The sequence below is a fragment of the Coregonus clupeaformis genome, chromosome 8 (genome assembly GCF_020615455.1).
Source record: "Coregonus clupeaformis isolate EN_2021a chromosome 8, ASM2061545v1, whole genome shotgun sequence".
In the NCBI taxonomy this organism is placed as follows: domain Eukaryota; kingdom Metazoa; phylum Chordata; class Actinopteri; order Salmoniformes; family Salmonidae; genus Coregonus; species Coregonus clupeaformis.
The window spans coordinates 66,327,942-66,350,013 of NC_059199.1; the positions used below are offsets into that span (position 1 = coordinate 66,327,942).

The 22,072-nt window shown below is 42.5% G+C and overlaps 1 protein-coding gene across 9 annotated transcripts in view; it reads right to left on the reverse strand.

Annotated features, from left to right (window-relative positions):
- Positions 1-22,008, reverse strand: part of LOC121572673 (kinesin-like protein KIF16B) — a 32,493-nt gene extending 10,485 nt beyond the window's left edge. For 3 of the 9 annotated variants that reach the window (XM_045222173.1, XM_045222174.1, XM_045222172.1), the window contains exons 1-23: positions 21,624-22,008; positions 20,237-20,306; positions 19,846-19,959; positions 18,198-18,314; positions 17,408-17,505; positions 16,713-16,822; positions 16,266-16,408; positions 15,670-15,838; positions 15,108-15,239; positions 12,531-12,706; positions 12,067-12,132; positions 11,784-11,843; positions 11,491-11,610; positions 9,692-9,743; positions 9,423-9,560; positions 8,322-8,422; positions 7,871-7,959; positions 6,752-6,784; positions 6,327-6,380; positions 4,697-6,064; positions 2,541-2,699; positions 724-829; positions 90-140 (exon numbers count right to left, since the gene is read on the reverse strand). In XM_045222173.1, coding sequence (XP_045078108.1) covers positions 90-140; positions 724-829; positions 2,541-2,699; positions 4,697-6,064; positions 6,327-6,380; positions 6,752-6,784; positions 7,871-7,959; positions 8,322-8,422; positions 9,423-9,560; positions 9,692-9,743; positions 11,491-11,610; positions 11,784-11,843; positions 12,067-12,132; positions 12,531-12,706; positions 15,108-15,239; positions 15,670-15,838; positions 16,266-16,408; positions 16,713-16,822; positions 17,408-17,505; positions 18,198-18,314; positions 19,846-19,959; positions 20,237-20,306; positions 21,624-21,670 — 3,573 coding nt within the window. In that variant the 5' untranslated portion in view covers positions 21,671-22,008. The remainder of the gene's footprint in view (positions 1-89; positions 141-723; positions 830-2,540; positions 2,700-4,696; positions 6,065-6,326; positions 6,381-6,751; positions 6,785-7,870; positions 7,960-8,321; positions 8,423-9,422; positions 9,561-9,691; positions 9,744-11,490; positions 11,611-11,783; positions 11,844-12,066; positions 12,133-12,530; positions 12,707-15,107; positions 15,240-15,669; positions 15,839-16,265; positions 16,409-16,712; positions 16,823-17,407; positions 17,506-18,197; positions 18,315-19,845; positions 19,960-20,236; positions 20,307-21,623) is intronic. The other 6 variants (XM_045222175.1, XM_045222169.1, XM_045222168.1 and 3 more) reach the window with 6 other exon arrangements.
- Between the last annotated feature and the right edge of the window lie 64 nt (positions 22,009-22,072).

The window sequence follows — 22,072 nt, forward strand, 5'->3', positions numbered from 1 at the left end:
CATGATTGCCACTCAAGTTAAATTAATGTTTAAAAATATCTGGTTAGTTTCTTCATCTCCATCCAAAAAATGTAAAACTCAAGCCTTACCTCATATTTCAATTTCCTAGGGTTGACACGGTTTTGCAGCTTGTCATCATCCTGTAATGAATAAGACCACACTTCTAAGCAATGACAAACAATTCCTAAAAAGATACAATGTAATGTCAAATTCATCTCAAACTAAAATTGCATATGCTGTGACAAATGGACAACTTTGCCATCAGGCAAGCAGAGTTCCTCTCATATTGGGGAAAAGAAAAGCAAACCAGGCAAAACATCATCCACATACAAACAAATTAGAGAAAGGTTGGAAAAACACCCCACTTGATTGGTCCATGTAACCTCTATAGAGAATAATCAGAAATGCATGCCGATTATAGTCCATTCTGTATACCCTGTGTCGAGGACCTGTGTTTACCTCATCTGTTAATCTAACATTCATTAACTTCTTTGTCCTCCTGTAGGTTTGAAGAACTTCATATAATTGCTATTTTTCGAAGGCACAATTTCCAAATTGGGGTTCCTTTATTATGCTCCGATTGTATGGGAGGCTACAGTAACTATGTCTTTATGAGTTTGAACATCAAGAATCTATTCTTGAGATTGAGAAATATCACTATCTTAATATTGCATATGCTCTGTACGGAGAATGCAAACAAAACAATGTGTCACTGATGCTTACCTGCGGAGATTCAGATGAAAGTGCGAGCTCAATGTTTTGTTCACCATTGAGGAGGTTCAGCTTCTGTATCCTTCTCTTAACCTCCTCCTCAATGTATGCATTTATCCTGTCAACGGATAAGGACATTTATTAGATACTCAAAATCTACAATGGCCAGATCAACCCTAGGGTCCAAGAATAATGCATCTTTATCATGATCATCTGGTAGTAACTTTGACATCTACATTTAATCATTCTCCACCTACAACAGATTTGCCTACAACAGATTTGCCTGTGCTGTTTCTGGCTATCATTGTGAATATTGCAAAAGGATTTGACACATACAGTGCCTTCAGAAAGTATTCACACCCATTTACATTCTCCACATTTTGTGTTACAAAGTGGGATTAAAATGGATTTGTATTTTTTTTGTCAATGATCTACACAAAATGTCAAAGTGGAAGAAAAATTCTAACAGTTGTAAAAAATTAAAATTAATAAAAGTAAACATATCTCTTGATTAGATAAGTATTCAACCCCCTGAGCCAATAAATGTTATAATCACAATTACAGCTGTGAGTCTTTCTGGATAAGTCTAAGAGCTTTCCACACCTGGATTGTGCAACATTTGCCCATTATTCTTTTCAAAAGTCTTCAAGCTCTGTCAAATTGGTTGTTGATCATTGCTAGACACTCATTTTCAGGTCTTACCATATATTTTCAATCAGATTTAAGTCAAAACTAACTCTGCCACTCAGGAACATTCACTGTCTTCCTGGTACTGTAAGCAACTCCAGTGTAGATTTGGCCTTGTGTTTTAGATTATTGTCCTGCTGAAAGGTGAATTCATCTCCCAGTGTTTGGTGGAAAGCCGACAACCAGGTTTTCTTCTAGGATTTTGCCTGTGCTTAGCTCCATTCCATTTATTTTTTATCCTGGAAAAACTCCTCAGTCCTTAACTATTACAAGCACACCCATAACATGATGCAGCCACCACTATGCTTGAAAATATGGAGAGTGATACTCAGTAATGTGTTGTATTGGACTTGCCCCAAACATAACACTTTGTATTCTGGACAAAAGGTTAATTGCTTTGCCGCATTTTTTGTAGTATTACTTTACTGCCTGTTTTGGAATATTTTTTTATTCTGTACAGGCTTCCTTCTTTTCACTGTCAATTAGGTTAGTTGTGGAGTAACTACAACGTTGTTAATCCATTCTATTTTCTCCTATCACAGCCATTAAACTCTGTAACCATTTTAACGTCACCACTGGCCTCATGGTGAAATCCCTGAGCGGTTTCCTTCCTTTCCGGCAACTGAGTTAGGAAGGACGGCTGTAACTTTGTAGTGACTGGGTGTATTGATCCACCATCCAAAGTATAATTAATAACTTCACCATGCTCAAAGGGATATTCAATGTCTGCTTTTCTTTCATGTATTTTTTATCTACCAATAGGTGCCCTTCTTTGCGAGGCATTGGAAAACTTCCCTGGTCTTTGTGGTTGAATCTGTGTTTGAAATTCACTGCTCGACTGAGGGACCATACAGATAAATGTATGTATGGGTACAGAGATGAGGTAGTCATAAAAAAAAAACTTTTAAATATTATTGCTCACAGAGTGAGTACATGCAACTTATTATGTGACTTGTTAAGCAAATTTTTAGTCCTGAACTCATTTAGGCTTGCCATAATTTTGAAAAACATAATTCCATGTGGTATTGTGTGTAGGCCAGTGACAAAAAAAAAATCTCTATTTAATCCATTTTAAATTCAGGCCGAAACAACAAAATGTGGAAAAAGTCAAGGGGTGTGAATACTTTCTGAAGGCACTGTACCTGTCATCTGCGATAGGCAGCACTGGGGGTAGGCTCTGGATTGGGCTGACAGGGGGGGTGCTGAGGCCGGTCTTTTCATCGCCGCTCCCAGTGTGATTCCTTCCACTTCCCTCAGTCTTACTGATCCTCTGCTTCAGCTTTTGGATCTCTCGCTCCACCCTGAGGATATGGAGCGAAGATGGAGAGTTGTCATGTGTCTATCGGCCCAAAGAGTCATGATAAATACGCTCATTCAACAAAAACTATTAGTACAATATCATTATAAAAAGGCAGAGTTACTTACAGTGGGGAGAATAAGTATTTCATACACTGCCGATTTTGCAGGTTTTCCTACTTACAAAGCATGTAAAGGTCTGTAATTTTTATCATAGGTACACTTCAACTGTGAGAGACGGAATCTAAAACAAAAATCCAGAAAATCACATTGTATGATTTTTAAGTAATTAATTTGCATTTTATTGCATGACATAAGTATTTGATCACCTACCAACCAGCAAGAATTCCGTCTCTCACAGACCTGTTTGTTTTTCTTTAAGAAGCCCTCCTGTTCTCCACTCATTACCTGTATTAACTGCACCTGTTTTAACTCGTTACCTGTATAAAAGACACCTGTCCACACACTCAATCAAACAGACTCCAACCTCTCCACAATGGCCAAGACCAGAGAGCTGTGTAAGGACATCAGGGATAAAATTGTAGACCTGCACAAGGCTGGGATGGGCTACAGGACAATAGACAAGCAGCTTGGTGAGAAGGCAACAACTGTTGGCGCAATTATTAGAAAATGGAAGAAGTTCAAGATGACGGTCAATCACCCTCGGTCTGGGGCTCCATGCAAGATCTCACCTCGTGGGGCATCAATGATCATGAGGAAGGTGAGGGATCAGCCCAGAACTACACGGCAGGACCTGGTCAATGACCTGAAGAGAGCTGGGACCACAGTCTCAAAGAAAACCATTAGTAACACACTACGCCGTCATGGATTAAAATCCTGCAGCGCACGCAAGGTCCCCCTGCTCAAGCCAGCGCATGTCCAGGCCCGTCTGAAGTTTGCCAATGACCATCTGGATGATCCAGAGGAGGAATGGGAGAAGGTCATGTGGTCTGATGAGACAAAAATAGAGCTTTTTGGTCTAAACTCCACTCGCCGTGTTTGGAGGAAGAAGAAGGATGAGTACAACCCCAAGAACACCATCCCAACCGTGAAGCATGGAGGTGGAAACATCTTTCTTTGGTGTTGCTTTTCTGCAAAGGGGACAGGACGACTGCACCGTATTGAGGGGAGGATGGATGGGGCCATGTATCGCGAGATCTTGGCCAACAACCTCCTTCCCTCTGTAAGAGCATTGAAGATGGGTCGTGGCTGGGTCTTCCAGCATGACAACGACCGAAACACACAGCCAGGGCAACTAAGGAGTGGCTCCGTAAGAAGCATCTCAAGGTCCTGGAGTGGCCTAGCCAGTCTCCAGACCTGAACCCAATAGAAAATCTTTGGAGGGAGCTGAAAGTCCGTGATTGCCCAGCGACAGCCCCCGAAACCTGAAGGATCTGGAGAAGGTCTGTATGGAGGAGTGGGCCAAAATCCCTGCTGCAGTGTGTGCAAACCTGGTCAAGACCTACAAGAAACGTATGATCTCTGTAATTGCAAACAAAGGTTTCTGTACCAAATATTAAGTTCTGCTTTTCTGATGTATCAAATACTTATGTCATGCAATAAAATGCAAATTAATTACTTAAAAATCATAATGTGACTTTCTGGATTTTTGTTTTAGATTCCGTCTCTCACAGTTGATGTGTACCTATGATAAAAAAATTACAGACCTCTACATGCTTTGTAAGTAGGAAAACCTGCAAAATCGGCAGTGTATCAAATACTTGTTCTCCCCACTGTATGTCCATAATCATAAAACCAATTGAGAAACACCCTTTTAGACAGGAGGGATTGACCAATGTGATAATACCATCATCACTCATCGACGACACTCATTTACCATCTCATCATCTATTGAAACTTTGACATCAGCTTATCTACATTTTCCATAATTATGTGGACAGCAATGGGTCTACCACACACCTTCCACTAGAGGACAAATGTTTTACTATTCATTGATTCTACAGATGTATCTGTAGTGACAGTAAATAACAAGAGTGATCACCTCTCCTGGTCGAGTTCCCGCGCAGGCCCCAGAATGGAGGCCTTGCGCCTGGATTCCTCACTCTCAAGGTCCAGCGAGACACTGCGCTTCAGCGCTGACTGCCTTCTCTCCAGGCGTGCCACCGCCTGCTCCAGGGCCTCATGCTGCTGCTTCTCCCGCGACTCCAGGATCTCCTTCTCCTTGCGCCGCACTTTCTCCTCCTGGCGTGCCACGTTGGCCGTGAACTCGTATGTCTCCTGCAGCTGCTGAAGCTGCTCGGCACTGGCGCAGTGTGAGGTAAGGCGCTCCTCCTTCTCCTCAAGTTCCTTCTCCACCTGGTACAGGGTGTTGTCTAGTCCCAGGGAGATGTTGGAAATGCTGCCAGCACCAGAGAAGCATCCGAGTTTCAGCAGCTCCTCCGCCCTCTGCCTTTCCTCGGCCACCGCCGGCAGGAGGCTGTCTGTTAAGCTGGCTAGCCGGCGCTCCTTGAAGAGGAGGCGCTGCTCGGCCTGGTGCATCCGCTGCTCCTCCTGGGAGAGTTCCGAGGCGTCCTGCGCCCCCTTCTCCTGGGTCTCTCGCATCTGTCGCTGACGCTCCTTGTGGGTGTGGACCAGGAGGGCCAGGGCAGCGCGCTCTGACACCACCTCCTTCTCCAGGCACTCCTTCTGCTGCCGGAGCCCCTCCTCCAACTGACCCAGCTCCTCCACCTGCGCTGCCTTGAAGTCCGTGTAACGGACCTGGGCGGCGCGCCCGGCCACCTCGCCCATTCCGTTGCAGTCGGAGCGCCCGCTGGTCTCCTTGGCGCGGAGCAGCGCCTCGCGGATCTCTGCCAGGGCACGGCGCTCCTCGTCCAGGCGCCGGGTGTCCTCGCGGGTCAGCAGGGCGGCCGCCGCCTCATGGCGCTCCCTCAGCTGCTCTTCCAGGCGCCCCACCAGGCCTAGCTGCTCCATCTCGCGCTCCTCCAGCCTCCGCCTCTCTGCCTCCAGCCGCACCCCCTGCTCCACATGCTCCCGCTTCAGCCGCTCCAGCTCGCGGAAGATCTCCGCCTGCTCGGCACGCTCTGCCGCCTCACTATGGCGGCGCGCCTCCTCGTCCTGTGTCTTCTCATCCTCGCGCTCCTCCTGCTGCTGCTTCCGCCGCTGGCGCCTCTGTAGCTCCGGCTCCAGGGTCTCGCGGTGGCGCTCCTCCTCAAAGCGCTGCTTCTCAGCCAGGAGGTCGCGCAGGCGACTCTCGATGTCCTGGCTGCGGCAACGGAGGGTCTCCTCCTGGCGGCGGATGCGCTGCTGCACCTGCTCCGACTCCTTGCGCTGGGACTCTACCTCCTGTTGCAGGCGCTCCAGCTCCGCCTTCTCGCACTTCTGCCTCTCTTCCATCTCCTTAATCAGCCTCCTGCACCCCCAACCAAATACAGACAAATCATGAAACACTATGCAATTCGCCAAAAAACATACATAGCAAACAAGGCATTTTTTTGTACGATTGCTATTAACAATAACAAGAGTCTCCAATAAATAATGTGATCTCAGCATATTTGCTTTTAAAGCACACCGTTCCTACAATGTGGTGCATTACAGGTTACTAGTGAGTAAACATTGGACTTTTTTTTATAGTCAAAATGTTTGTGTGTGTGTGTGTGTGTCTCCCCTCGCACCTTTTGTGTTCCAGCTTCTCCAGCTCTTCCCGTTGCTGTCTCTCAAATTCCAACCTAGGCAAGTACACCAATAGCATTTAGCTGGCTTAATAACAATGACAGTGAGACTGGACTCACACACACAGCACATAACAGTATTACTCAACGAGACGGCATGATCACAGAAATGAAGGCTGCAATTGGCACATGGAATGACTGAAGAGCTTCATACAAGGCAATGGATGTCAAAGCTTGATGTCATCATTATGCGCCAAAACAGTGATTGAAGCAAGCGGGGCGACGTGCAAAATATTTATAAAAACAAGACGATGATGGCTTATGTTCAAACAACGGTGGTGGTGGCTGGACAAAGTGAAAAAGATGTGTCATGTTTCACTAGCATTGTTAAAACAAAGCAGTGAACATTGAACACTGGTTGGGTCTACCTGAGATAGATGGGCCCCTTTTCAGTGAAGAGACTGCCGAGGGAGGGTTCAGAGATACATGAGTTACTGTACTTTAAAAATTATACTCAATGAAGAGCAATAGTCACACAAATGAGTTAAAACACAGCAATAACCGTTACCAACGTTCACTAAATACTGGCTGTGTATTCCTCAGAATATCCATGGTTACTCTGGACCTACTACTATAGTTTTTTTTGTTGTCCATGTATGCATACCTACCTAGTAGGTCGTTCTAGGTTTTAAAATATCCAGTTTAGGTCTAAATCGTAGTAAGAGCTATTGCATTACTTGTTGTATTGTTCAAAACTGAAATGGAAGACTATGTACTTCCTCCACAAGGGGTGCTGTACAACAACAAAACGAATGCATTCTCTAGCGGTTCTGTACAAGCAAAATGAATATCTGGCTCAACAGATTTTTGGAGAGTTAGTAATAGAATCAATGAAGGCCATACAGTTTGAGTGATGTGGCATTTGTGACGAGCAGCGTTACCAGCTCACATGATTTCGGCTTGAGTCACAACAGTTGCAATGTTACAGACCTCCTCCAATCCAAAGTACATTCCCCCCGCCCCCCCCACCATTTCGAGCCAAACCTGTGCCAACTGCCTAGACCATCATAAACTACCAGTACACTGATGTCTTTGACTGGGCACTGTAACATTGTAATTCAGCAAAGAAAAAAGTGTACTTTCTTTTTTCTTTTACAACCAATCCACTGCTTCAGTCAGTGGTCACGCGGGTGAGCAGTAACGGACCTAAGCGAATGGAGGAAAAGGAGTGCTTCCGAACTGCTGAGAAGGCAGGGGGAACTATGCAGAGGGAGCTGGGGTGAATCGTTCATGCGCTGGAGCATACATCTGACTAATCCCAAACCAGCCCCTACTGCCTACTCCCCATGCACTTCTGAAGATCTGAGAGGAATAGATTACTATAAGAAATATGGGAACAGCTTCACCTTGCCCTCTGATAGACTAGGTGGAGTTTTCGCCATATTGCTTACACCCATCCATTCCTCTCAGATCTCCACAAGTGCATAGACAGTAGGGGCTAGGGGCTGATTTGGGATTAGGTGATACATACACCCACATACACTCACCCTGGGTTGTAGAGCATTACTGTGGAGAGGTTCTCACATGATTTGTTGAGATCGGTCATGGACAGACTGAAGGAGGAGAGCAGTCCACTCTGGGAAAGATGACCAACACACAACAAAGGTCAACATGACCATTGACCTCCTGATGACTCATTGGTAAGTCGCCTACATCCTACAAGGCTTACAGTAAATGTGCCCTTCCACTAGATGGTTATGTCAAATCAAATCAAAGTTTATTGTTCGCGTACACAGATCTGCAGATGTTTTCGCAGGTGCAGCGAAATGCTTGGCTACATGAGTAATAAGCTATACCAGTCATGACTTACTTGATTTAAACCCTTAGGGAGCATAGGTCATCCACATATCTAATAATAATAATAATAATAATAATAATCTAATAACTTATGACTAATATCGCAACTAATAAGCTTCTTTAAAAAGCCTTTGGTATTACCTTCCTCTTCTCCCTTAGTTTAGCTGCCTCTTTAGGGTGGTTGAAACGGAACATGTTGGTTCTCCCCAGCAGGATGACAGCACCTATCAAACACAATAGAACTAGAAACATTGAATAAGATAATAAGGAATAAAACTACATAGGGAGGGAAATGCACATGGGTGGGTTTTACTACTGCTAAAATGACTACAGATCAGTAAATGTGGGATTGTGCATTCACAGAACAATCATTGTGTTGGCTGGCTAAAAGCGTGCTAACACTATTTGGAGAGTCCATCTGTAGATGCTCTATGGACAGATTGTATAAAACATTAGGAAAACCTGTTTTTTCCATGATATATAATAATATGCCATTTAGCAGACGCTTTTATCCAAAGCGACTTACAGTCATGCGTGCATACATTTTTTTTTTGTGTGTATGGGTGGTCCCGGGGATCGAACCCACTACCATGGCGTTACAAGCGCCGAGGACCACATAGACTGACCAGGTGAATCCAGGTGAAAGCTATGATCCCTTATTGATTTCACCTGTTAAATCCACTGCAATCAGTGTAGATGAAGGTGAGGAGGCAGGTTAAAGAAGGATTTTTAAGCCTTGAGACAATTGAGACATGGATTGTGTATGTGTGCCATTCAGAGGGTGAATGGGCAAGACAAAATATTTAAGTGCTTTTGAACAGGGTATGGTAGTAGGTGCCAGGCACACCGGTTTGAGTGTGTCAAGAATTGCAACACTGCTGGGTTAACGCTCAACAGTTTCCCGTGTGTATCAACAATGGTCCACCAACCAAAGAACATCCAGCCAACTTGACACAACTGTGGGACGCATTGGAGTCAACATGGGCCAGCATCCCTGTGGAACGCTTTCGACACCTTGTAGAGTCCATACCCCGACGAATTGAGGCTGTTCTGTGGGCAAAAGGGGGACTCAATATTAGGAAGGTGTTCCTAATGTTTTGTACACAAACTATCAGTAACATTTCAACTAACTATTTACTAACCCTAACCCTTATTCTAAACCTAACCTTAGCAAGCAGTTGCTTATCAACAGGTGATAGTAGCCTATGACTATCCAAATAAAGTGCGATCAGAAGCATATACCTTGGTTTAGTGGGGAGGCTTCTGTCACTTGCACTCCATTCACGGAGCACTGGGCCCCATTGAGTGGAACCAGGGTGACAGTGTCGGTCTGGTTCGCAAACATGCAATGTTCACTCTCAAGGTCCAGCCCATGGAGAACTACAGAGAGGAGAGAGGGAGAATGAGAGGGAAACGCACTGTGTGTGTGCATTTGCATTATCAATAGTTTCTTTATCCTGATTTATAGCAAAGTCTGACAGCGGATAGAGTATGTAACAGAGGCCACTCACCAATGTCCTGAACAGTCGACGCATCGTCTCGACCAACATACGTCCTGCCCTCCTGGAACAAAAATGAAATCGATATGTAAAGTCCATGTAACTTCTATTTAAGTTTAATAGGAAGTCAAATGAACTTACAGTGCACTCGGAAAGTATTCAGACCCCTTCCCTTTTTCCACATTGTTACATTGCAGCCTTGTTCTAAAACATGTTTTATCTTTATCAATCTACACACAATACCCCATAATGACAAAGCGAAAACAGGTTTTCAGATTATTATTATTATTTTTTTTAAACAGAAATACCTTATTTACATAAGTATTCAGACCCTTTGCTATGAGACTCGAAATTGAGCTCAGGTACATCCGGTTTCCATTGATCATCCTTGAGATGTTTCTACAACTTGATTGGAGTCCACCTGTGGTATATTCAATTGATTGGACATGATTTGAAAAAGGCACACACCTGTCTATATAAAGGTCCCACAGTAACAACAGTGCATGTCAGAGCAAAAACCAAGCCATGAGGTCGACGGAATTGTCCGTAGCACTCCGAGACAGGATTGTGTCGAGGGACAGATCTGGGGAAGGGTACCCAAAAATGTCTGCAGCATTGAAGGTCCCTAAGAACACAGTGGCCTCCATCATTCTTAAATGGAAGAAGTTTGGAACAACCAAGACTCTTCCTAGAGCTGGCCGCCCAGCCAAACTGAGCAATTGGGGGAGAAGGTCAGGGAGGTGACCAAGAACCCGATGGTCACTCTGACAGAGCTCCAGAGTTCCTCTGTGGAGATGGGAGAACCTTCCAGAACGACAACCATCTTTGCAGCACTCCACCAAATCAAGCCTTTATGGTAGAGCGGCCAGATGGAAGCCACTCCTCAGTAAAAGGCACATGACAGCCAGCTTGGAGTTTGCCAAAAGGCACCTAAAGGACACCTAAAGACTGACTATGAGAAACAAGATTGTCTGGTCTGATGAAACCAAGATTGAACTCTTTGGCCTGAATGCCAAGCGCCACATCTGGAGGAAACCTGGCACCATCCCTACGGGGAAGCATGGTGGTGGCAGCATCATGCTGTGGGGATCTTTTTCAGCAGCAGGGACTGGGAGACTAGTCAGGATCGAGGGAAAGATTAATGGAGCAAAGTACAGAGAGATCCTTGATGTAAACCTGCTCCAGAGCGCTCAGGACATCAGACTGGGGTGAAGGTTCACCTTCCAACAGGACAACGACCCTAAGCACACTGCCAAGACAACGCAGGAGTGGCTTCGGGACAAGTCTTTGAATGTCCTTGAGTGGCCCAGCCAGAGCACGGACTTGAACCCGATCTAACATCTCTGGAGAGACCTGCAAATAGCTGTGCAGCGATGCTCCCAATCCAACCTGACAGAGCTTGAGAGGATCTGCAGAGAAGAATGGGAGAAACTCCCCAAATACAGGTGTGCAAAGCTTGTAGCGTCATACCCAAGAAGACTCGAGGCTGTAATTGCTGCCAAAAGTTATTCAACAAAGTACTGAATACTTAGGTTAATGTTATATCAGTTATTTATTATTATTATCATCATCATATATATATATATTTTATTTTTTTACCAGTTTTTGCTTTGTCATTATGAGGTATTGTGTGTAGATTGATGAGGAATTATTATTAATTTTTATCCATTTTAGAATACGGCTGTAACGTAACAAAACATGGAAAAAGTCCTGGGGTCTGAATACTTTCTGAATGCACTGTATGTGAAGCATTCTGAGATTTTTTGTTGTTGTAAAAACTACAAAAAATAATAAAATCAACTGTGACTGACCTTTAGATGGTAGAGGATGATGCCAGTACTTAGGAGGTCGTCGTCGATACCAATTAGATGAGGCAACTCTGAATCGAGGACGACGCCAATTCCCTCTTTCCTCAGGGCAAGGGTTTCTTCCTGTAAAGATCAATGGAAGACAGATATTGTCAATAATTAGAAATTGATTGATGTTTCTGACTTAAAAGTCAATTAAATTTCACAGCTGACTATAATCTAAAAAGGCACATAACCAGAGTGCTTGTGTGAGCTAAAGTGAATTCGACATTTTATAGAAATATATGCCCACTCACCTTGAGAATGTTCTGAGTTTCATTCCACTTGTTAGTCCACTCCTTGGTTAGCTCCAACACCTATGGCAGAAATAGCACAAATATTTTTCTGGAATATCAAAGATCTTTTGGAGAAAAAAAAAAAGGGGGTGCATGTTGTGAGGTCACATCACTACCTTGCTTTAATGCTTGGCTTGTTTATGGATTCAAAGAATAGAACACTAAACTTGCAAAGTATCGATAGCTTCTTTTGTGTAATTGTGTTTATTTTTACTCTAAAAAGGAACCATCCACATGGCCTTACTCTGGCTTCGTTCTGGTGTAGTTTCTCCTCCATGCTCAGAGCGGTGGGTGAATCCAGAAGTGCAATCTGAGAAGGATGAAAACAAACCAACAATCAATACATTATTGAATCACACATCAATACTCCCTAAGTCAGTGAGACCTAGTTAGATTAGATGGGACATTTAAAACACAACAACAAGGTCATAGGCCAGTAGCTGGAAAGGTGGACATGAATGGACTGTTAAATCTCAATAAAACATAATGTACTAGCTATGCATTATAAAATGTGCCCATAAATTAACAATATCATTAACACTTTCACAGTTTTTTACATAACTTGTGTATTGTAGAGCGTTTTTTTAAATGAAATAAATAAACTTCAAGGGCCCGAGAAAATGTTTTAGTGGACAGGATAGTTGAGTTCCAATGCCCTAAACCATCAACACACACAAAACAATTCAGATCAGTGTGACAAATCCACACCTGGTTTCCCTGGACCAGAAGGGCCTTCAGCCGGGCGATTTCGGCCCTGAGCTCTCGGATGAGCTTGACGTTGCAGTCCTCATTGATCGTGGGCTTGTTGATGATGTTCTTAGCGCGGTTGGCATAGCGCAGCGTGCTCAGAGTCTCGCCGTAGTTTACGTCAGCAGGTGAAATGGCTGCCGCAAACGAGAACAAAACATCTTTGAAACATTTGTCGTACTACAAAACACTTTTGCATTTGCCATGTTCTAATGCTGTATCTTTGACTGCAAACATACCACAGATATTTAGCTTATGGCCATTGGCCACACTTAAGCCTCTTATACATAAAGTCAGCCTTAACAAGGGTTTAGAAAGCCATGTTCTCAAATTCTAGCACCAAATACACTGGACTAGGAACCCAGGAATGTCCCTATTGGCGTCCCTATTGTTTAATGGCAGAATATGTATCTGTAGGTAACCGCCCCGTCCCACCCCCCTGGATTCCTTTTCCCCTGAGCTAAAGATCCAAATCACATCCTGCGCATATTAGGGCTATCAGAGCTAAAATTAACTTTGTGATTTTAGTGCACTGTAATTTTAGTGCGTTGAAAATACACTGAAAACATCCTAAATACCTAATCTATACAGCTAAAATCTACAATGCCATGTAAAAACAGTTTCCATCCAATTTGGGACAGATTTAAGTGAATATTCTAAAATACTCAAAGAAAATGTGCGCATTTTCCTGGCAGTGGTGTGTTTCCACCAAACGGACCTGTTGCAGATCAAAATCAGTGTGTTATGCACACAAAATTCACTTTTTCGCTTAAGTTGTCATGTACCAAAGAAAAATCTAAAGTTCAATGCGTTCCCATCGCATTTTCAACTCTACGGATAGTTGTCACAAAAACTGTGGAGTTAAATAGCAAATGTGCCTACTCTGGTCTTGGCACGTGCCTTCTAGCCAACAACAGGATGTGATTATTATGGATAAGAGCGAGAATATTTTTTATTTGTCAAGCAGCAGTCGAGTGTCATGTCACCAGAATCAGACCCTCCACATTTATTGGAAAGGAGCATCAAGCTCATACCGTGCACTTTCACCACCCTGTGAAGTTCATCATAACTTATTTCATCTATAGCCTAATAAACTGCATGGTTTCCTGAGTTGTAGTGGGAGGACCACACACCATGTCATCGCGTGACTCCAAGTTTACTTCGATATGATAGTAATTACTGTAGATCAATATTTGACAATAAAGGGCATTTCCGCCGCCATTTCTCGCATAATACATTTTAGACACAAAGAAAACGAACAATTCTGTCTGCATTTATAAAATTGTACCGAAACTTCCTATTTCCATCAGATGTCGATTCTTTTTCCTTCTACGGTATGACTTTACACGCATAAAAACTGTGGATGGAAACGTGGTTAGTGAGGTTAAATAAAAAGTGTGCTTTCTCTGTCTACCTAATTTTGCTAAGTGTTACTTTACACAAAATCAAGACTTCTATATTCTTGTAAATGTTTTTTTGTATGAAGAATCTTAAAAATTACAGCTCAAATTTGGAATTTGCAATGAATAACTAATACATTTCTCTATCGTTTGACAGCCCTAGCACGTTTCTTTACTTTACACACACATTTTATGTAGTCGCCCTCCCTTCACATTTCTCACAGTCTAGCTTGAATGTTAATTCTTCAAAATAGTTAATTCTTCAACCATTTGATCTCAATCAGTTTCATGGGGATATGGCAATTCCACAGTAACAGAATGATGCTGAGACAGACTGTCATTCCGTTACCAAACTTTGCATCTGCACTGTTCAAGAAAATTTGTTTTTGTTCAATTTTATGTGGAAATTGTTCAAAGTAGTCCTTCTGCATAGAGTTGTACGGTTTGTTTAACTTTGCAATCATTGGATTTGGTTTGACATACATTTTAAAATGAAAAATCGGAGTGTCAGCATCACTGTTATTTTGAATTATGTACAATGAGCAAATTTTGGAGCAGATGGTGTTAAACTTTAGCATAGTCTACCTGTGTTTAGTTCAAATCAAACCACATATTTTGCCTAGTGGCACGTGTTGTTGAGTTTTGGCCACATGAAACATTTGACCTTTCGCACAATCATCCTAAAATCTCATAAGAAAGTGTTTTTTTGTCTTATAGTAACGTTATACTATGCAATTAGATGATATTTATTGCAGACATTGATTAAGCTTTGATCCAACTTTATTAAACGAGCACCATTCATTTAATAAATAGCCTGTTCTCTATGAGTAGAGCTGAGACTATGCGTAAAGTACAAAATCCCGCACATGCGCAGAAGCGGCGGGACCTTTATCTGTCGGGAAGACGGGTCCAGAAAAGTTGGAGCCGCAGCCACTCCGTTGTTTTATCCCAGTAAGAAGCGTGGCTGGGCTCAGGATCTGATCTATAGATATATTAATGAGAATCCAGGGTTCCCCTTATACACTGAAGCAGACAGGTAAAACCCAGGGTTCCTAGTCGGGTTTATTTGGGGCTTTTAAAGGGAAGGATTGGAAACATTTGATTAAATGCAAGACATTTCACATTATTAAGGACTCACTAGCGATCATGATGGTCTTGGAGTTGCCTCCCAGGCTGTCCTTGAGGAGCCACGTTAGCACAGAGTCTCTGTAAGGCACAAACACCTGCTTCTTCTTCAGGTTGGCGTTCACTCCATCCGGGCTCAGGTCCGCTGTACCAAGACAGGGAAACGATTTCAGATCAATCAAACAATAAGAAAATCTAATACTTTCTGTGCTTGATTGAGCTTGCTGGCTTAATAGGTTGCACACCCCGTCAGGCACTTCAGACAGGCTAGAGCAAACACTCAAAGCATTTGAAAGATTTAAAGTAGTATTTGAATCCAGATCAATAGGCAAATCAACAGAGAAACTCAAAACTCTGCATACTCAGTAGAAATAAGTCATTGGAACATTGCTGTGGTTCAAATATTGTAATGGGAAAACGTATTATTATGGCCTGCATATTCAAGCTAAAAGACATTGCCAGATAAGGGGTTTTATTCCATACAACATTTTTTATTATGCGACTTTAATGAATATGTCCTCATATCTGCTGTCTCTGATAACATTGATATAACAGTTGGTATAACAGTTACCCACCTAGAGCAGAGATGACGTTGCCCAGAGTGACCAGTGACTTGTTGATGTTGCCGCCCTCCTTGAGCCGGACTCCCGTGGCACCGGTGGTGTCCGCCCTCTCGCTGCCCGCCAAGTCCACCAGGTGGATTTTACTGATCGTCTCGCAGGGCATCTCCGCGTCAAACTTAGCCTGGAGAGGAGGGAGACAACATGGAAAAACTCTGAGGGATTTCAAAGAAGCTGAAAGGCTAATATTGTTAAGTCTGACGAAGACCTTTGAGTCGAAACTTTGCACTTAAACTGTGGGTGCATTCTACAGTGTGAATGTATCAATTTTTCCTAATACAGATGCTATTAGTGGCAACCCCTTTAAGGGTTAACATGCAGCATATAATGCAGCATCCGGTCCTCCAAAGCCACAGTCCTGCTACTTTTTATTTCTCTCAATCAAGGTAATTGATTGGCTAGGAGTCCACTCACTTGGTAACTAAATCCCTAACTAACAAACAAGGACTACTACACTGCGGCCCTTGTGGACTGGAGTTGTGCATTCCTGGAGTAGCGGTAGCTAGCCTAGTGGTAGCTGTAGTATTGGCTATAGCATTAGCTAGGCCCACCTGGGTGAAGTTGATGGTGAAGATGGCGTGCGAGCGGCTGCTGGTGTCGTTCATGCCCGTGGCGGCCGTGGTGCGGTTGATGTTGCCAGCCTCCATCAGCTCCTCCACGTCGTGGTAGTTCTGCACAAGGTGCTTGGACAGGTCTGGGGTCAGATTGGATTAACACAATAGTTAATAATACAGAGAGACAGACATCCACTGTTATAATGAGCTTGGGAGCCATCATTCTGGCTGAGACAGGTCTGGGTTCAGATTGGATTAACACAGGGAGTTCATCTACAGACAGACATCCACTGTTATAATGAGCTTAGGAGCCATCGTTCTGCCTTACAGACAGGACTGGGATCAGTCTCAGAATGAAGAGAAAATACAGTATGCAAGACCAAATCATGTCCCTTATGTTTGTATAATCGTATTGATTATGATATAAAAAGTGTAATGTCTTACCTTCCACGTAGGGTCCATCTTTTGGGTGCTCCCTCACCCTCAGGTTGTAGGTTTGGGTGGACTTCCTCCTGAGCAGGTCCCTGACACGTTCATTGTAGATCTCCAGGTAGCTGATGACATTGAGAGGATAAAGAGGTCATTCAGAGGTCATGTTTAGCCTGATGACATCTACCAATTATTATTAAGGGACCCTTTTGTCGTCTCAGGTGATGTCGTCCCTGATGGATGAGGTACAAATTGCTAGAACGTCTACTGATTATGTGCAATCACTTTTATTACATTTTAAAAGTGTTCATTGAGCCACCATTAAAAAGGAAAGATTCACCCATTTTGAATGTTATATTGTTTTTTTTTGCATCTCTGAGTGATGTTTTATCAATTCCCGGGGTCATTTAATGTTTTCATGTGTATCTGAGCTATTGCCGTTCAAGCAGGCAGAAATGCAGCCTGTATAACGAGTTTTGCATCATATGATGCAAACCGCATCACACTGACTGTGACAATTTGTGTTTTGAAAGTTCTACATCTTGAAAACTTGATTGCTGACATGCACAACATTTTGGGATTGTATCAACAGTGGACTAATGAAACAAATACAAAAATATCTTCTTAAGCTTCTTAATTTTTCCAAAGAGGTAAAAACAATTCAAGGAATGACAATGGACTTAGAATTGCAACGGACACAGTTTTCTTACCTGACCTCGGTGCGGAAGGAGGCCTCATCCCAACGAGTCATCCCAGCAATCCGGCTGAACAGACCCTCACATATCCGTGGAATGAGACCAACATCTCCCTGATGAAAAATAAATCCATAGAGCAAACCCTTAATCAAACGCAGACGATAAGTTGACGATAAGGCTGACAATTGAAACTGTTCAGTGGAGGACTGAGGAAACCTGTTGATATGTTACAGAACAGATCTTAAAATAATCCATTACAGAGAAGACTAAATATCTCAGGTTTGGCTTTAGTCTTTCTCCAAAACAGTCCAATACATAAGAGTCCACAGAGAAAACTGACACTATGAACTTTGACTTGTACTTTCCCCTAATCACTCAGACTTGTGAAAGCAAAACAGGACTGTCGGAGCCCTCGTTCGTTACTGTGATATTTGCTTAGGGTCTCCACGACTGATTGAAGTCCCAATAGTCTGATAACAAAAACAACAGCCCAGTTGAGTAGGCAAATGTTGTGGAAACTTCCAGAAATGTCATGAACGGAGTAGACCTGATTCCTTATCTCCATGTCAGAGAGGCATGATTGTTCTACATTATATATTTATATCTGAACATTCCACAACGTTGTGCCCTGCTGAACACAGCCCAGTCTGTGATTTTGGAATCCAGGGCCTGTATTCATAAAGCGTCTCAGAGTAGTTGTGCTGATCTCGGATCAGTTTTGCTTTTTAGATATTTAATAAGATTATATAGACAAGGGGGACCTGATCCTAGATCAGCACTCCTACAAAGGGAATGTTTGTCTCACTGGATTTCCCATCATGGTGTAGGACTTCCCCGAGCCGGTCTGGCCGTAGGCGAAGATGCAGGCGTTGTAGCCTTGGAACGCAGCCTTGAGGACATCTGAGCCCAGGTCTTTGAACACCTGCAAAGAAAGAGCGCAAACATGGGCTTGTTCAATAAGGTGAAATGTTCAGAGCTTTGGCAAATTGGAATGTAATGTAGCTGATATGATTCACAATGACAGGGACTCATTTGTTCCACACAGTACATTTAGATCTGAATGTTCTGTGAAGTTGTGACCGCCTGAACAGGCCCCAGATCTAACTAGCTAAAACAGATCTCACAGTAAGCAGTCAGTGAAAGAAAGAAACTAGCCAATACAATGTCAAAAATATGGAATTTATGCATGCATCATTTTAACACATTTAAAACAGTTAACTCATAGGCTGTGATACTATTGATATTACACTGACATGATACCAGGGGTGAAAGTAAGCCGGTATGGTCCAGGACAGAGAACCGGCAAAATAGATAGTGGGGGTACGCCGTCCCGGTAGAACATGAGCCTATAACAATAATTAAAGCAAAGATTCCAAGAAAACTGTAGGCCATTACACTATTATTGATCATTACCACATTTCACCCACATGAAAAATGAGCAAATGGACTTGAAAACGTGTGGAATACACTCCATAATGCGATGTGGTTCGGCGATAACACATTTTGCAAAGACAGAGATGAGTGGCTGTGAACAAGACGCACGTGGACAGTGGACGCATCAACTCAGGTTACAAGTGTAAGACTAATAAAATGACAATCCCCGAATGTCATTCATTACACTTCTTGGTGTTTTGTTACAGATGTCTCTTTCCATTCATCAAAATGGCGGGGGCACAGCGCACTGTATGGATGCAGGAATTCTTTTAGAGTGGACGAAGCAGGCTTACAGGAGCGTTTTCATCTGATTGTTTGATAGTCAGATGAAAACATCATGACTGGTTATGTGAATGCCACATTAAAAGGTAATACATTCTAATTAAACAACACATCTTTTAGGCCCACAGAGATCTTAACAGGGATTCTATAAGTAATTCTGTTTAGGCCTCCCAAACATGTGTGCAAGTGAGAAGGTACCGTACCAGTAAGAAATGAAATCTACTTTGACCCCTGTATGATGCAATATTATGAATTTTAAAAAAGGTTGCACAACAGTAAGTCATAACTTACGTCAGAAGCTTGTGAGTCAACATGTAGACTAGAGTAGAAAGAAGAGGAAGGGAAGCGCTACTAAGGTACACAATAGTAAAAGGTTGGTAGACAGAAGGTGCTCTTTGGTCAAAGGGGTGAATTGGTCATCAAAATGAAAGGAGGACCAAGGCACTCTTCATATAATTAATTAAAATGCCTTTATTAGTATGGCATGTTCAATAGAAACAAGATTTAAAAAATAAATAAAATCTGACGCGTTTCGGCTACATGGCCTTCGTCAGGGAGTGGAGACTAGAGTATCAGCACATTAGCAAACTGTTTTGACTCAATGAACTTCCATCCATGACAAAATGTCCTACAAGTAAAACATAAAAATGACCCCTGAACAGAGACAAATGTAAGCTGCTTTGACTATAATCGGATTTGGACAACAACAACAAAAAGATTTGAGAAAAAACACTTACCTTTTCCTGAGAAACAAAGGTGTTGCTTTTACTGTCAGAGGAGTCATAGGAGAAGTCATAGGTGAAGGTCTTCTTCCTCTCCCTCATGGAATCCCCAGTAATGCCATCTGCTATCTAATGAAATACAACACAATAGGATTAAATATACTGTAAACACAAAGCTGAGTGCAATCTCAAGATGATGGATGTTCACTGATCATACATTATGACCAAATAATTAAATTATGTATTAAATTAATCTAAATTAACTGATGAAATAGCACTAGTATTAAATAGTCATATTAAAAAACATTTTATGCTAAACATCTGCCAAGTTGAAAGAAATACAGTCCTAGCTATGGGTACATTGATTATTATTGCAGTAGAAAGCCTGTTTAAAACGTACAATTACCTTCAAGTTTGCAATGGTGGTCTTGTCCCCTTTTATTTCAATTATGTTTTTGGCAGTCAAGTCCTTCTCCCTGTAAAAATCAAAACAGGTTACTACTTCCAAATAATTAAGCTCCCCTTTCTAAGAGCCAAACCAGGATGCGACTGAGACAGTGAACCAATGAAGAAGCATCAGAGTAAGACAAGTATTACTTTCAAGTTGTACCAAATTGCAGTACTTTGTGATTCACAAATTGGACCAACAAGAAAGGTACCCGTTACATTAGCAACAAAAGACAACATAGTAAACACAAATTTACTGTGATGAATTCATCTATAAATCTATAATATTAGGCATTGTTATCTTTGCAGAAGACTACATTCTCTCTAAGATAGGGAGAATGCCCCCAACTGAATCCTCTAAGTTCTTAGTAGCTTATTTGATCACTAAAAGTTGTCTGGAGGAAATGTCTCTTGGTATGTCTCTTCCAAGTCTCTCTGTGGAAGAATTCAGTTCAAGCTTTTATTATTAGTGGCCTTTCCAGTATGACATACTGTAATAAAATAAAACCGTACTTTCTGGTGCCTAACAGATTACCATCAACACAATGCCAACTGGATCAGGTTATACTCTGAGCGGATCGGTCTAAAAATGTGTGAAAGGTTACTTCCTTCAGAATCCTTCCTTGTTTTTCTACAAGTGCATCTTACTTATTTGGAATCTGTACATCATATTTCACACACCCACATTTAACATAGATGTGCAGAGTAAGTGAAAGGGTGGTTGTCTTCTGTCATGCAGCTATGTATGCATCCTATTTACTGTTGGAAATAGTTTGTGAACTAATGCCATGCAATTATTGACAGATGTCAGAAAAGTATTAAGGCATCCCTCCCATAATCCCTGGGTGGCTGCCAATACTAACTCCCAATGCCAGACCCAGCAGTTCCTATTCTTCATGTTTGTTTTGTTGGTTAACTTGTCCACCCGTCACCTTGCCAGCTGTCTGCTACCTAAAATAATGTTTGTGTGCCAACCTCCAGGCGTTCTTATTGGTGGATTAGCAAGGGGACGTGTGGTGGGCTTGTGCTCCTTTGAGTGGGGTTGGCATTTTAATCCCAAATACTGTCTCCATTTCAATTTTGGAAGAGACAGTTGCGGCAACGTCAGTGCTTGTTATGACAAATATATTAAGCAGTGTTCTTGCAACACATGGCCAGTCATATGATGCCAGTCAAATTAGTGTATTTAACTGTTACAATAAAGTTCGAAATGGCTACAATGTATCACAATGAGCCAGTGTTCAGCCGGGCGCCTCTCTTCAAAGGAAACAATATAATCATTAGCAACAACAATACCATCATTTGGCCATTGTAGTTTTTTTTAGCATGTTTTTTGCTTTACTTACCGTCGGTTCATAGGCCTGAGCCGGACAGCCACCCGCACCGATGCCATTGCACATCCCTGTTGTGTCAGCGTCACCTGTTACTAGATCCAGTTATCCTTGAAAGGAACAACCCAATCGTTTTATGTACAAATAAATGTGGCTAGCGCAAACCAGCAGGCTAAACGCGTTTCAGTATCTTGAGTCTGTTTCCAATTTCCTCTGTACCACCCGACCGGTTGCACAGAGACAAGGTTACTTTCAAAAGAAGATCGCTAGCTACTTCGTGTAGCTTTGTCCTCACACCGTGCACCCCTTTGAGACTTGAGCGTGCACCTTATATTAGATTACTACCATTAGCGTCACAGAAAAATGACCAAACTCACGAAGTGTCATCAGCTAGTAAATCACAAAGCTGATACGGGTACTCGGAGAGGACAAAATGCACTCGTGGGGAAAATAGTTTCACTCCT